Here is a 16162-nt window from a genome sequence, read left to right as displayed (position 1 = left end):
AAAATTTGACCTATCAAGTTTAATTTCTATTGTACGGGGTGAAGATTGAAATTTTAAAATTTTAAAAAAGTATAGAGACGAGAGTTTCAAATTTTGAAAAGTTTATGGACTAACGTGGACCAATTCAAAAAGTACAAAGGTTAAGCTTAACTAACTTAGAATATAGGGACTAAATCAAAACTTATGCATAGTACAATGACTAATAATTGAATTTTATCAAATTAATAGATAATGTCTAAGGTGAGACTTATTATAGTGAGATTTCGTGAAATTTTTTTTATATCAACGGTTGTGGTTAAAAGATAAAGAAAAAAGAAACTATAGCCATTTGATCAAGCCACATAAACCTATTAAATCAGTTGCGGAATAAAATTTTGTCCTTTACTATTAAAAATGGTTGACTTGGTTTATACTTCTTAATACAAATCTTTCGTGGCCTGACCAATAGTGGATTGATGTTTTTCTTTTTTCTTTTTTCTAACAGCTAATTAAAAGCATCACATGAGATCCCATTGTAATGAAAGTCACCAAATTAATTTATTTTTTTTCAAAAGTGTTGGGATTGGATTGGATTGGATTGGAATTGAACCGAAGTTAGGGTTTGATAATTGGGCTTTAATGGGTTAATTCTGAAGGATTGGGCAGCCCACACTTTCCGAATTTCTTAAAGACTCTTCCTTTATGCCTTCTCAACTTTTTTAATTAACAAATTTAATTCAAATCATATATATTCACAGTAGAAATTAAGGAATCGCGACAAATTTTCTCCCAAATTCTTCTTCCACTATTTTTAACTGTTTTTCTCTGAATTATTATTCTCAATTTTCCTCCCACTTTCTCTCTATACAAACACCAAACATCGCACGTTCAGCGATCTCTTATTTTCAATCTGATAAAAAAAACATTGTTTAGCGCAACTCTTTCTTCATCGAATCTAAAAGGAAAAAGCCTTTGATTTCGCTCCCTGGGAATATTGATTGCTTTTGGTTTCTTTTTTGGGTTTTAGCGGAGTTGCTGAGTTTCGAGAATGTTCTTCTCGGGTGATCCGACTACTCGGAAACGGGTTGATTTGGGCGGTCGGAGCTCCAAAGAGAGAGATAGGCAGAAACTTCTTGAGCAAACGCGTTTGGAACGCAACCGCCGTCTTTGGTTGCGCCAGCAAAATTCTGCAGCTCTCAAGATTCAGGTTTTGCTTTTGAATTTAGGCTGTTTCTTAGTTTCATTAATTACTTTATTTGGTTTAGTTGAAGAACTTATTTTTTCCTTTTTTTTTTTTGCATTGAGCTGAAAATTATTCTCTCGAGAATTTCCATGCTTGTTTAGTTTAAATACAATCATATGCAATAGACAGTTTCCAAAAATTCTAGGTTCGTTTGTAATGCGAAGAGTTGGTTAGATTGCACAGGTTTAGTATTATGTATAGGCCGCTCTTTATTTGTGCTAGTAAGTGCTAATATAGTTTTGGGGGGTCAAACTATAGGTAGATGTAGTCATTGCATTGTAGAATGTGATTGAGAGACTACCCTTTGTTTTCCTTAAACTTCCTTATATCTGGGAAAGAGATTAAATTCCATTCTCAGGTTTACTTGGGAAAATTTGTGATTTAACGTATATTAACTTCACTGTCAGGTTTAAATACATTAAACTATCCTCCAAGCTAATAAGGTGGTGAAATAAATTAGTTTTTATTAAATCGAAACCTGCATTGTTTATTTAGGTGTTTCTGCTTTATGATTTAACAACATCAAATACTTATTTCTAAATTGAATTGTTACCGGCAGAGGGCGCATATGAATTTAGAGTATGCCTTTCTATTAGTCAATTTAGGTTAACGAAATGGTTGTCTGGATTTGTCTTGAAGAACTTGCTGGTCTACATTTGGCAAAGTCTTGACTAATTATTAACTGCAGAAATACTTCAGAGGGAGAAAGGTAGTGGAAGTTGAACGAGCCAAGGTGCGAGAGCAGTTCTACAAAAATTATGGACAGCACTGCCATCATGTAGACAGGTATATTTGGACATCTATAATGTCTTTAACATGTTTCCTGTCAAGAACTCTTTTGGTTCATTTTATAGAGAGCTCCATTTAATATCAACAGAGTGAACTGAAACACCATTTTCTTTTGGGCCTGCTTTACTGCTTTTTGAAATGCCTTATCTTTAATGTGATTTTCTGATTTTATTCAGATCTGCCCTTTTTGTGCAGGCATTGTTTTGGTCCAGACTCAGAGTTTCTCCGCCAGCTAATTTTCTTTGTCAATGCATGGAATATGAATGATTTTTCTGTTCTTGTTGAGACTTGCCGATTCATTCAGCATTTTGTTCGAGAAAGTGGTATTTCAATTATAATCCCTTCTTGAATAGTTGTATTATGGATAAGTTGTGTGTTGCATATAATTATGGTGGTGGCAGTGCTTAACTGCTTATCTTTCTTTTTTTCTCTAACTTTTGCATATTTATGGTAAACTTATTATGCATTTCATATGATTATTTTAGTTTATGCATTTCTTTCTTTCTCTAACTTTCACATATAATTGTGCAACAGGGGATGTCGTGGAACTCTTTGCAGGCACAGACTACTTATCCAATCATTCTTTGGTTGTCTACAGGTTGAAGCGACTCTCATTTGCTTGCATTCAGGCTATACATCACAACAGGTTTGTGCTTCAAATCTTCTTTTTTCAGCTGGGTGTTCTCTATTTTTTATTTCTATATTTGCATCAAGCTTGTGTTCCTTTCTATTTAAGAAGCTTTTAGATGCTCTCTAGAATATCAGGGATCTAAAATAGAAACTGAAACCAGGGAAAGGAATTGAATGCCCAATGTTGATGATAGCTTAATATATATTGTCATGCACCCATGTCTCTCTCTCTTTTCCTCCTTTCTCATTCTTAGTGTCTTGCACTATGATGTCAGGCAGAATTTAATGTAGGCATATATTCTGTGCATGTCTTTAAGCTGTTTCAGAGGGTAATATTAGTTTTTGGGCAGAAATCAATTGAAAGATCAACTGTTGATGACGGGAGAGGAGCCTAGTGCATCAACAGCCATATTGCTTCAAGCATTGGTTTTGATATTAGACCCTAAACTGCCATGGGCTTGTAAGACAGTTGGTTATCTCTTGCAAAGAAATGTATTCTCTCTGTTTAGAGAAGTTATTTTAACTGCAAAGGTAAGCATCTTTGCAACCCTATTTTTAGGTTTTGTTTTCTTCTAATTAGATACACTTCTTACGTACCCATTTTGAAATCCCTACGACCATCATTGTGCATCTTGAGACTTGTGATTTAGTGATGGCCTTCTTCTTTTCTGATACTACCATTTTTTTGTCGTGCAGGAAAACATAAATGCTAATGGTTCTTTTGGGAAAGTATCTGCGTTAGAGCATGTGCTTGCTTGTATGATTTCTCATGTTGGTCAGAGTCCATGTATTTGCACAAATGTGGATCCCCAGTGGAGTTTCTCATTCCAAATTCTTACAATCCCTTTCTTATGGAAAAAATTCCCATACTTAAAAGAGGTAGATTTCTTCTACATCCTACTTTGTTTGAGACTTTATAAGTTTTTTCTTTGATCTTAATTGAATCTCGATAGTGGTGGTATGTGGTGCTGAAAAACTTCCAAGTTTTAATGCTTCTTGTTTCTATTCTAGTTGGTTGTTATTACTTTTACATTTTCTGCAACCTAGCTGTACATATTGCTTATATATATATATTTTGTGTGTGTGTGTTAATGCTGCAAATATTCCAAATCTTATTTTCCGTAGCAAATTTTGTATTGCAATTTATTTTTCTGTTTTTATTTTATGCTTGTTACAGGCTATAATTTTATAATGTTTTACTTTTTAGGTTTTTGCTTCTCGGAGCTTGACCCAATACTACACTAATCAGATGGCTTTGTGTGTGCAAAACCATGCTAATGTACTTCCCACTGATATGTTGAATGAGTTTCCTGGTTATGCCTGCATTCTTGGTAATATATTAGAAACAACAGGTGCTGCTTTATCTCAGCCCGACTGCTCATTTGAAATGGTAAGAAGCTGATTTTTTTTAATTGCACCAAAATTTTATGCTATAAGCTTTTCTGTAGTTCATTAGTGGTAAACGTAGTGATTCTACATGTGTGGCTTTTGGACAATATTGTCCTTTTGATATGATTGAATGTTATGAATATGTTTATATGTAAATGCATGTACCTTCAGATGTTAGACTCAAATAGCTTCCCTGGCTCCCATGTCATACAAATTATACTCTTAGTATTTCCATTAAAGCGGTGTTTAAATTAGTGTCAAATGTGATTATCTATTTTTATGTTTGCATTAAAGTTGCTTTTTATGTTAAAGAAATTCAATTTTAATTTAAGCAGGTTCTCAGCTAGTTTTCTACTTTTGGTTTTTCTCTTGAGCAGGCCTTAGACCTTGCAGCAGTTACAACATTCTTATTGGAAGCTCTTCCTCCTATAAAATCTTCAAGCAGAGAAAGTAAGCTTTGCGCCTTGATATGTCATCTATTTCTCTTTCCTCTTATATGGTGATGGAATTTTTTTTTTGTTTGCTCAGTAAGAAAATGATAGATTTTGTTATTATGATACTGCAACCATGACTTGAATTTTTTGCACAGCAATTCATCTTTAAATTGTTTCATTGCAAGCACATGGGTAACTATTTGGCTTCAGGTTCTACAGTTGGGGAGGATGACATGATAATTGGTGATGAATCAGTGGAAATTGTTTTGGATGATAATTTGCAACAGCAGATAACAAATGCTATTGATTCACGTTTTCTTGTGCAATTGGTAGGCAGTTTGACACTTACTGTTATTTTGAAAATCACTTTGGCTATTCCTCATAAAATTGGTGATTTCTTTGCGAGATCAAAGAAACGGTTTTAATTTTGTTTCTTCTGAGCAGACTAATGTGTTATTTGGAGGGATTTCCACTGCCCATGGTTCACATAATGAAGTCCCAGATGATAAGGAGGTGGCAGCTGTTGCAGCTGCGTGTGCTTTTTTGCATGTTACATTCAATACTTTACCTCTAGAGAGAATCATGACTGTTCTAGCATATAGAACTGAACTTGTTCCAGTGCTTTGGAATTTTATGAAGCGATGTCATCAAAATCAAAAGTGGTCGTCCTTGCCTGAGCGCTTTTCATATCTTCTGGGAGATGCACCTGGTTGGCTGCTACCTCTGTCTGTTTTTTGTCCAGTGTACAAGTAAGATGATTGCTTGATTTCTGGTAGAATAATTTTATGCAATTTTTGTTGCAGGTTTCATCCCATGCTAAATGTTGTTTACAGATTGATGACTGACTAGTCTAGCTTCTTTCTGGTTGATTAGGCACATGCTTATGATAGTTGATAATGAGGAGTTCTATGAGCAGGAGAAGCCTCTGTCTTTGAAGGATGTCAGATGCCTAATTGTCATTCTGAGACAGGTGACTTCATTTTTTAAAGTGTAGTTCAGCAAACTATTATTTAAATTATGAAGCAATTTTTAAATATTGATTCAGAAAAAAGATCTTGTGTTCACTGCACTGTGCTTGCTTTAGATTAAGGACATGATTTATGGATATCCATCAGCCTTATGATAGCATTTGTGGAAACCATGATTATTATGATTACATGGAATTGTATAAGAAGGTCTAACTGACATTCTTCTCCTCCTTAATACAGAAAAAAGATCTTGTGTTCACTGCACTGTGCTTGCTTTAGATTAAGGACATGATTTATGGATATCCATCAGCCTTATGATAGCATTTGTGGAAACCATGATTATTATGATTACATGGAATTGCATAAGAAGGTCTAACTGACATTCTTCTCCTCCTTAATACAGGCTTTGTGGCAGATCCTATGGGTGAATCCTTCAGCTCACCCCAGTTCTGGGAAATTCATCTCCAACACTTCTGGTCATAAGAAGCACCCTGTTGAAGCTATTCAAAGTAGGGTTGGTACTGTAGCCTCTGAGCTGCTATCCCAGGTAGATACCAGTATAAACTGTCAAATTTCTCACTTCCCACTTGTTGATATTTTCTCTTGTGCATGATATTGCTGATTAACTGGGTTGTGCTCAATAAATATAAATAGAGTGACACATTTCCTGAGAGAAATGGCATGTAGGGAAACATTATGCTTTTCTTTTTCTCGCCTTTCTGATTTTGTTATTTAAACCTGCTCTTACAGTTGCAAGATTGGAATAACCGGCGGCAGTTCACTCCCCCTAGTGACTTCCATGCTGATGGTGTAAATGACTATTTTATTTCTCAGGTAATAGCTTCTCTATTGCAGTTTTAAGTTCTAAGCATCAATTTTCTGATGTAACTTGTTTGTTCTGACCTCAAACTTTCACTAGCAGGCTGTAATGGAAGGCACAAAAGCGCATGACATATTGAAGCAAGCACCTTTCTTGATTCCATTCACTAGCAGAGTTAAAATATTCACTGTGAGTAACTAGCAAACTCTGTTTGTAACTGTTGGTTCTTGGAGAATAAGATTGAACTGTTGTGACTATCATAATATAAATTCATTGGACTGAGAGGTTGGGAAGTTATGTGACAAATTGGTCCAATCTATGCATTCTTTTTCCATTTATATTTAATTTCCTTTTTATCTTCTCTCTATATCTCCATCTTCCAGTCACAACTAGCCTCAGTCAGGCATAGACAAGAGGCTCATGGTGTTTTTACCAGAAACCGGTTCAGAATACGAAGGGATCATATTCTGGAAGATGCGTATAATCAGATGAGTGCATTATCCGAAGAGGATCTTAGAGGACTGGTATGCTTTACTTAGGTCTTTTCACTCTATTATTTTTTCCCGGAGGAATCTAGATTCTTCAATTTTGACATTGCCCAACAATGATACAAGCAGTTTCATTTGCTGCCCTGCAGATTCGTGTAACATTTGTCAATGAATTTGGAGTGGAGGAAGCTGGTATTGATGGCGGTGGAATTTTCAAAGATTTTATGGAGAATATTACTCGAGCTGCATTTGACGTGCAGTATGGGTTATTTAAGGTTGTTAATTTATGCTACTGCTATCTCTTTTTCATCTTTTCATGTACACAAGTAATTTCTCAATAAGCTGGTTGGGCATATCCACAAGATACTTTTATTTTTTATTTCACTTACAGTAAAGATGTCACTTGGGGCTTCCTTACCTTTCTGATTTAAGATGGCATGCTTCTTTTGGATCAAATAGGTTGAGAGAGCATATTAATATTCAATTCTTGCTGAATGAGGGAAAGATAAAAGAGGCAAAGAGATGCTCATTTCAACGAAATATTTGAAGATAAAGATGGATTTAACACCAACTGGAATCTGAACCCTTTTTTTTTTTACATAAGATTGGAATCTGTATATAAAGATATAGAAGAGTTCATGGAATTCAAATAGAGGATATCATTACCCTCTGCTACTAGTTGTCTTCTCGTATTGGCATGTCTGTTATTTAAAGTTCATCAAGATTTCATGTTTTTCATTTTAAGTCAGTTTTGGTTGTAATTGGTATTGATCCTCTTTGTTGCACATGTTAACTTGTCTCACTTGCTATGTATTGTTTTCTATTTTATGTTCTTTTGACATACTACTTGGCATGGCTACCCAGGAAACAGCTGATCACCTTTTATACCCAAATCCTGGATCAGGAATGATACATGAACAACACCTCCAATTTTTCCATTTCTTGGGATCACTCCTTGCTAAGGTACGCAATTCTATTGCAGAAGCTTAATCTATTCTATCCAATGCTTTGTCTATGTTTAATATTTAATTTGCTTGTATGCGATCTCAGCTTTATCTATCATGGGCTTATTGATGAGGCATAATATTACCTTCCTCGTAGGCCATGTTTGAAGGAATTCTTGTAGATATACCATTTGCAACATTCTTCCTGAGCAAATTGAAACAAAAGTAAGGTTTTGAATGGTTTCCTCCTCTCTGGAAGACCTTGTATTATATAGATATTTATCCGTGTTTTTTTTTTTCTTTTAATTACTTAGGTACAACTATTTAAATGATTTGCCTTCCTTGGACCCTGAGTTATATCGTCACCTTATTTTCTTGAAGGTAATTTTTCTTGACCTTTTCCCTTTTATATCTCTTACATTCATACTTTATGGAAAGATGTGACTTTAATTGCAGTCACCCTTTCACGCACTCTACATGTCATGGTTCTAGCATTCTAATCCTCGCCTTTGCTATGATCTCAGCATTATAAAGAGGACATTTCAGGGTTGGAGCTCTACTTTGTAATTGTGAATAATGAATATGGAGAGCAAACAGAAGAAGAGCTGCTTCCAGGAGGCAAAAACATTCGTGTTACTAATGAGAATGTTATCACATTTATTCACCTTGTATCTAACCACCGATTGAATTTTCAGGTAGTAAGATACTTCATTTCTAAGTATCTTAATGCAATTTAGTTTTTTACCTTCCATGATGATGAGACAATGAAATGATGCGCCATTGCAGATACGACAACAAAGTACACATTTCCTTAGGGGATTTCAGCAACTTATGCGGAAAGAGTGGATTGATATGTTTAATGAACATGAGTTGCAGGTATTTTAGTCTACTTCTAAATTTTGCAGGTTTCTGCTACCATCTACCTATTTAAACATGATAGGCAGAGTTTTTTGGAATTCCTTTTAAACTTTAAAAAGTTAATGAACCATCAAAATGTTATCTCCATGAATTGCATTTTTTCTCGAGATTTGTGATTGTCATGCATAATATCATGAAACAAGTACTGTACTCACACTGGCTGAAACATCTTGTTATCTTTTAAATTATAAATTTCATCACTTGAGTGCATCTGCTTAAATGTAATTTTGACATTTTCTTAAATCCTCCGAATCTATTTTCTTTGCAGCTTCTGATATCAGGTTCACTTGACAGCTTGGATGTTGATGACCTACGACAGAACACTAATTATGCAGGGGGCTATCATGGTGTAAGTTTTTTATGGCTCTCATTTTTTTTTAGTTGGATTCGAATGATTATTACATATTATGTACCAAGTGTGCTTCCACTTTTCCTAGTTTTGTTTAGGTGAAAAAGGAGTGCAAGTCGTTGCCGATCAACTTGTTGCCCTATCTGTCGTATTTACCAAGAATCAGCTCTTTATACTTATTTTCGCTTCTTTGCTTGACAGGAGCACTATGTCATTGATATGTTTTGGGAAGTCCTCAAAAGCTTTTCTCTGGAAAACCAAAAGAAATTTTTGAAGTAAGTTACATCATCCGTGATCTGTGTGATTGTCCTCCTCCTATGATGTCTACTTTTAATTATTAGCTTCAATAATTATTAACGTGAGAGAGAAGAATAACTTGATAAGGTTCTTTTTAGGTTTGTGACTGGTTGTTCCCGAGGACCGTTGCTGGGATTCAAATATCTTGAACCTTTATTTTGCATACAAAGGTAATCATTGTACCAAATGTACTCTGGAAATATGGTAACTTCATGTGGCTGACAGCTACTGAGGACATGACTTATTTCTCACTTCTGGCCTCTGTATTTATTCATTCATTCTCCTTTTCCGAAACAGAAATTAAAGATTTTACTATCAACTCTTTTGCAGAGCCGCAGGAAGTGCCTCTGAAGAAGCATTGGACCGGTTACCAACGTCTGCGACTTGTATGAACCTTTTAAAGCTTCCACCATACGGAAGGTTTGTCTCTCCCTCCCTCTCTATTAGCAGCTTACCTTAGAAGTAATAAAGTGAGTCAAATTCTGATTAGAAGCAGCTCATCATAACCATGGTTGCTTATTTAGATATCGGCCTTTTCCTTTACCTTTTATTGCAATATAATGAACTTCCATATCATGATGTTTGTGGTTATGGTGCAGCAAAGAGCAACTGGAAACCAAATTGCTATATGCTATAAATGCAGATGCTGGTTTTGATTTGAGTTGAGTTGTACTCTACATATGCAACTCGACACGTAGACAAAGACCGGCTCCGGTGTCAGGTTTGAGTGAAGTATATGTGCACATCGGTAATTTATATTCTTATATATCGGAATTGGAATGTCAGAAATTTTCTAACTGATACCATGAGAGCTGGAAGGGGGGATGAATGGTTGTTGAGACCAAAAGGCCAAGAACCATAACAGTGAGTATTAAGATAAGTAGGTAAGTTAGCCGTGTGGTTGCTGCTTGGTTACTGGGAAAATGTAGAAACAAACATGGAGTTATCGACAGTGTGTGTATTCTGTTTTAAAATGTAGATTCTGAATCTACAATATTTGCAAGATGACCCTTGCAGGGTCAGATGGCCAGGGTAGTGCAGGGTCTAGGTGATACAATTATTCTTGTATTATCATCATTTGTAAATGAGTAACATCATCATCTTCATCATTATCATAATAATTTATAATAATATCCATTTGTCTGCTCTGAGTTATGTTGCAAGTAATTTACCATTTTTTCTAGTTATTGTGCCCATTTAACACGAAGAATCCTATCTTTGCAAGGCTTGGCTTTGGCATTTAGCAGAGTGATATTTTAGACTTCATTGATCATGTAAGTGCTAGGTGTAAATGAGATATGGTGCTTGCGAATTTTTTGAGTTTGTTTTGAAATAAATTTGAATTCGACTTGATAATTACCGAATCAAATTTGAGCATCGTGATATTTGATTTGTACGGTTTGTGAGCTTAATCAGAGCTTTTTATTTAATATATTTTATATTAAGAAATTACATCTTTACTCATTATATATAAAAAGAGCTTAAGCACGAACAAGCATGAGTTCAATTGAATTATTTGAGTTCAAATATAAATAGCTTAATCGAATTATTTGAATTTAAAAATAATTCAAATAATTGATGTTTGAAAGAGCTAGAATTGAATATCAAACTTGAAGTCGAGTTTAAGCTTGAATTTGTTACCTTTCAAGTTTGACTTGGTTCGATTACACTCCTTAAATCAGTCAGTGTTATTATTAATAAAAGGTGGGTGCTGTATAAATATAATAAATAAATAAAAATGTATGTAAAGGGATGGAGCATTAATGAAAGGGATGCTGAGTTTTGATGCCAACTAATAACCTAACACGCGCACGCGCATATAACTTTGTATTTAATTAGACATATCTACAATGTTAAGACACACACAATCTCAGGGATATTGCATTTCTTGAATGAAAGGAAGATATGCTTAATTAATTTAGCTGAAATCATAAAAGGGAAAAAAAACCAACCATTCCCTCCCTCCTTCACTATGCCCCATGACATGAGCACAATTATTTGGGTTGAGAACACAATAGATTATTCCTAATCACTATAAAACTTGATTTAGGTATTTTTTTTATATTAATTATTCAATTGTTGCATATCGACATCTAATTTTTTTATATAAAAAAATTTAGTGATAACGTGGGATGATCTTAAAGCATCACACCTCACCTGCATTAAAACGGAAAGAAATTGATAAAATGAAAAAAATATTTTTAAGTTTAATTATAAAGTATCTCATATAATATTGTATAAGATAGTTTGAAGAGTATCCGTAAGTCCATATCGATTGTTTCCAAAAAGCTATTTAAAGCTTTAATTAATTCCCCACTTTAAAAACATCATCTTCAACCTAAACCAAAATCCCAAGCCCCACATTCTTCCGTATATATGTCGAAAACCTTTCTTTTTCTTTTTCCCTTTTTTTTGATATTTTATTAAATCATCTATATAGATATAATATTATCAACTCTAATAACCAATTAATACATTCGGTTTGGTCCCCATATAAGTAATATGATATAATAGGAAACAAAAGCCACTAAAATTTCAATCGTATATAAATAATTTAATTAATTAACCTCAAATTAAGGGCGCATCCTTTTATTTCTCCACTAAAATTATTATGGCAATATCCCACATCTTTAATAACATAAATTATTTATTTCAAAAATAATATAATTTTAATGCATTTGGACACTTCAATCTTTTTAGTGTGCGATTTGTATATTATGCGAAAGAAATATCAACACGTGGCATATTAAAAAATAATAAAAAATAAAAGGTTGCCACGTAAGCTAACTTCCAAAATGTTAGTTGCTTTATCTCCTTTTTGCTATGAATTATCCTCACCCACCGACTACCAATTTGATAAGGTAATGCCATGTGTAAATTAACACCAAATGTACTCATTGCTAGTTTCTTAACCGTTGGATTTATCTCTCTATAGATGATCTAATGAAGGCTCCAAAGCCTTTTAATGTGTCAAACGTTGAGAAGAGGCAACTCTATAATTTCCTCCTTTTATAAACCCTTTGTGTTAAATCAAACATTTTTGGAAGTAAATATTAAATATTCTCCAAAATTATTTCCATCATTAACTTTATTTCATACCTAAATATTTATATTAGGTAAGAGAAATCATACAAATAATAAACTTTATTTTTGGACTGTTCATCTAGTTTTAATTTTCCGAAAATAAATGATAGACCTTTATTTAGATGTATAGTGTAAGTATGTCTCGACATGAAACTAAATTCAAGAAAACTATAATTCAAATTTCAAATCTCGAAATTCGCTTATAAATAGACCCAAACCTTTTGTGTTCCCCAATTCCCCGGTCTCTCTCAACTCTTATTTCTTACCTTAACTTTATAACCCTTTTTTCTTTTTTTGGTCCAACAAAAAAACATGTCCCCAAATGTTGTTGTCTCTGGTAATAATCCCAACAGGGCTTATGTGACTTTCTTGGCCGGCAATGGTGATTATGTCAAAGGTGTTGTTGGTTTAGCCAAGGGTTTAAGGAAGGCTAAATCGTTGTACCCTTTGGTGGTGGCTGTTCTCCCTGATGTGCCATGCGACCACCGCGAGATCCTTCGGTCCCAAGGATGTATTGTTCGAGAGATTGAATCGGTTTATCCGCCGGAGAATCAGACCCAGTTCGCCATGGCTTATTATGTCATCAATTATTCCAAACTTCGTATTTGGGAGGTAATTAAATTTTAAAATAGAAAATCTTTACTTTTTGGCATGCATGCATGCATGACATCCATGTAGTCGATATGCACGTTGTGTACGTAGATTAGTTTAGTTATTCTTATGTAGTTTTGTCCAGAAAAACTATTTAAAATCCAATTAAAATATGATTTTTTTTTATCTTTTTACTATACTTAAAATCGAGATATTGATAAAAGAATCAATGTACTTTAATTTTAAGCAATTTAATCGTTGTATTATTATATAATTTATACTCTTTTAATTAAAATACCGAAAATGATTTCCCTCTTAAAAACACTCATTCCAACGTTAAAAAAAAATCAGTCGTAAGAATTGCGTCAAATTAAATTACAAGGATTAAACCTCATATTTGAACATATTAAAAGGACCAAAAAAAAAATTCACCTTTAAACTCCGCCTATACGTCATCATGATTCTTGTAACATATTTACGTCGTTACTTACACATGCATGTTGATGTTGCTATGTAAATCTATTTACCACCAAAATGGTAAAATTCCTTCTAAAATCCCTCAAAATTTTATAAAATTATTAATTAATAAAATAGTAAAATTACTCTTTTTAACTCCCAATTCTTTTTTCATGATGTGATCAATATATATCAAATTAATTAATTTCTTTTTTGTAGTTTGTGGAATATGAGAAAATGATATACTTAGATGGTGACATTCAAGTTATGGACAATATTGATCACCTTTTCGAGTTAGAGGATGGGTATTTTTATGCTGTTATGGACTGTTTCTGTGAGAAAACATGGTCCAATTCTCCTCAATACAAGATCGGATATTGTCAGCAATGCCCGGAAAAGACGAAGTGGCCAGTTGGAATGGGGTCGGCGCCACCGCGCTACTTCAATGCTGGCATGTTCGTTTATCAACCTTGCCTTTTCACTTATTGTCGCCTCTTAGAGACCCTCAAAGTCACCCCTCCTACTTCTTTTGCTGAGCAGGTAATTAATCTTTTTTTTTTTTTTTGTGTTTGTGTGTAGTTAAATTTTTAGGTCAAATCTTGATTTTTGTCCCTCTATACTTAATTAAGGTTTAAATTTTCTTTGGGAGGGGGGTATTTGAGAAGTTTAAAAATTTTTGGGAGAATCCAATTAAAAGTTTCAAAAATCTTGGCAGGCTTAAAATTTTCAAGAGTCTAATTAATTTTTTGTTTTTAAAAAAATTGATAGGGTTAATGAAAATGTTATAAAATTTTGGGGTCCAAGTCCCCATTTCCCTAACTATGTTTTGTGTTACTCCTCATACATTAATTATTTTGATTAAAATGGATTTTTAAAGAAAAAAATCTACTTCATTGTTTAAAAAGAATAGTTAATGGTGTTTTTTTCCATTATAAAGTAAAGGAAGTACATAAAATGCCTAATTTGAGTATAGTAGAGGGTTAAAACAATAATTTGACCCCATTTTTATATTCCGTATATAATCTTAAATCGGCTTTCAAATATATATAATCTTAAATTGGCTTTAATTAAGTTGGATGTGAATTAATATTCTTTAAAGCACAAGATTTTCTTGTTCTCAATAAAATCACAAACTTGACCCCTTTTTTTCATGGGAAAATTGCAATTGCAGGACTTTCTGAATATGTTCTTTAGGGATATTTACAAACCAATCCCTCCTACTTACAACCTTGTCTTGGCTCTACTATGGCGTCACCCTGAAAATATAGACCTTGACCAAGTCAAAGTCGTTCACTACTGTGCTGCGGTAATAACCATCTCCCTTACATCCATTCATCCATCCATGATGAAATGAAGTTAACACATATACATGCACGAATGCATGTAATGTTTTTACAGGGATCAAAGCCATGGAGGTACACCGGTAAAGAAGAGAACATGGATAGGGAAGACATAAAGTTATTGGTGAAGAAATGGTGGGATATTTATGAAGATGAATCTTTGGATGACAAGAATAATAATCTTATTACGACAGCCGCCATTGATGAACCGGAAAAGCTTGGTTCCTTGGTCTCTACTACCTTGTCTGAAGATGATGATGGTGTTGTTAACCCCCAATGGACTGCTCCCTCAGCTGCTTAAATTTTAACAAGCATATAAGAATTATTAATATTTATTATGGTGTTTTAATAAAAGTTTAGAACAAATTTTTTTTTTGAAGTTTTTATAGTGGTGAGTATGTGGCTTTTTAATGCCCACTGTTATGATACTGGGAAATAAATAAGTTGTTTTCTGAAATTTTACCCTTTTTTCCCTTAATTAATTAGGGCAATTAATCTACTATTATGTTAGAATATTGTTATGTTGTCTTTATTATTATTATTATTATGTAATATGCTGTTATTTTTTTAATTAAAAGGTCACAATAGTCGATTCAATAATAAAAATTGAGTAATATCATGCTATAACATCGTTTTTTTTAATGTCTAAAACTACCCATGATTACTCCTCAACTCATAAATAAGAAGATAATACGTTTTAACACACTTGAACCTCACGTCCTCTTGTATTGATAACAATGCTCATACCAATTAAGCTAAGACTCAATCAACAACGTTGTTAAATATTTAGATTTGTATATTTAATTATTTTATATAAAATTATAAGGTAGGTTATATAGCATTAAATGTCCATAATATTTAAAAAATTTGGCATAATGATATATTTAGTTTTCAATATTTACATTTTTTGCCAATTTGACTTTTATTCTTTTAAAAATTTCATAAAAACTCAAAAAAGAAGAAGCATGAAATGCATATGAATTGTCATGTTTATAAATTTAACGTTTTAGCTAGTATTTTTGTTAAAAAAACAACTCGATTCTTTTTTAAAGGTTAATGGTCAAATTCGATTCTTTTTCAAAAGTTGAAGGCGAAATTTAACTTTAAAAAAAAAGATTAACAGCCAAATTGACAAAAGATGTAAACATTGAGTGCTTAATTTGTCATTATGCCAAAAAATTAGCCCCCTTTCCTTTGAATAATTGCTAATTCAACCTGTTTTTGTCCCGGTTCAACAAATTTCAAATAGTTCGCTCAAAAACCGGATCGACACTTTTGTTTAGACTAATATATCAATCGGATTTCAATCTAACTGATCCGGTCCGGTTCCAATAATCATGATGCAAAGACAATGGTTGCCATTAAACCAAATCCTTCTTGGTTATATGTACACATCAATTCTCCAAATGGATGTACTTGGTAGGCCTCTCTATTATAAGAACT

General features: G+C 33.4%; 2 protein-coding genes across 3 annotated transcripts; both read left to right on the top strand.

Moving 5' to 3' along the window:
• The first annotated feature begins 745 nt into the window (after window positions 1–745).
• Window positions 746–10399, top strand: LOC105800773 (E3 ubiquitin-protein ligase UPL6). 2 transcript variants are annotated; one of them, XM_012632087.2, is made up of 26 exons: window positions 746–1186; window positions 1911–2008; window positions 2207–2334; window positions 2546–2657; window positions 2992–3172; window positions 3338–3520; window positions 3849–4031; window positions 4408–4480; window positions 4684–4793; window positions 4909–5213; window positions 5338–5434; window positions 5836–5979; window positions 6183–6266; window positions 6355–6441; window positions 6636–6776; window positions 6890–7015; window positions 7605–7703; window positions 7842–7909; window positions 7999–8065; window positions 8209–8379; window positions 8471–8560; window positions 8871–8951; window positions 9153–9226; window positions 9347–9418; window positions 9579–9668; window positions 9848–10399. In XM_012632087.2, the coding sequence occupies exons 1-26, from the start codon at window positions 1028–1030 to the stop codon at window positions 9912–9914; spliced, it is 3090 nt and encodes a 1029-aa protein (XP_012487541.1). In that variant the 5' UTR covers window positions 746–1027; the 3' UTR covers window positions 9915–10399. The 2 variants fall into 2 exon arrangements, with proteins under 2 accessions (XP_012487541.1, XP_012487540.1); XM_012632086.2 differs by having other exon boundaries at window positions 747–1186; window positions 4675–4793.
• Window positions 10400–12489: 2090 nt separating this feature from the next.
• Window positions 12490–15180, top strand: LOC105798000 (galactinol synthase 2). The gene is made up of 4 exons (XM_012627861.2): window positions 12490–12944; window positions 13599–13919; window positions 14551–14685; window positions 14778–15180. The coding sequence occupies exons 1-4, from the start codon at window positions 12645–12647 to the stop codon at window positions 15018–15020; spliced, it is 999 nt and encodes a 332-aa protein (XP_012483315.1). The 5' UTR covers window positions 12490–12644; the 3' UTR covers window positions 15021–15180.
• The last annotated feature ends 982 nt before the right edge of the window (window positions 15181–16162 follow it).

The sequence above is a fragment of the Gossypium raimondii genome, chromosome 9 (assembly GCF_025698545.1).
Source record: "Gossypium raimondii isolate GPD5lz chromosome 9, ASM2569854v1, whole genome shotgun sequence".
Lineage (NCBI taxonomy): Eukaryota > Viridiplantae > Streptophyta > Magnoliopsida > Malvales > Malvaceae > Gossypium > Gossypium raimondii.
This window is presented reverse-complemented; position numbering and strand designations above follow the sequence as displayed.

What these genes read in the sequence shown, in the direction of transcription:
- LOC105800773 (XM_012632086.2), top strand. Translation starts at nt 1,028, where the DNA reads ATGTTCTTCTCGGGTGATCCGACTACTCGGAAACGGGTTGATTTGGGC. An exon ending in TGGGATCACTCCTTGCTAAG is followed by an intron (nt 7,704 to 7,841) that starts GTACGCAATTCT and finishes CCTTCCTCGTAG; the next exon opens with GCCATGTTTGAAGGAATTCT. An exon ending in CCTTTATTTTGCATACAAAG is followed by an intron (nt 9,419 to 9,578) that starts GTAATCATTGTA and finishes ACTCTTTTGCAG; the next exon opens with AGCCGCAGGAAGTGCCTCTG.
- LOC105798000 (XM_012627861.2), top strand. Translation starts at nt 12,645, where the DNA reads ATGTCCCCAAATGTTGTTGTCTCTGGTAATAATCCCAACAGGGCTTAT. An exon ending in CCAAACTTCGTATTTGGGAG is followed by an intron (nt 12,945 to 13,598) that starts GTAATTAAATTT and finishes TCTTTTTTGTAG; the next exon opens with TTTGTGGAATATGAGAAAAT. An exon ending in CTACTTCTTTTGCTGAGCAG is followed by an intron (nt 13,920 to 14,550) that starts GTAATTAATCTT and finishes TTGCAATTGCAG; the next exon opens with GACTTTCTGAATATGTTCTT.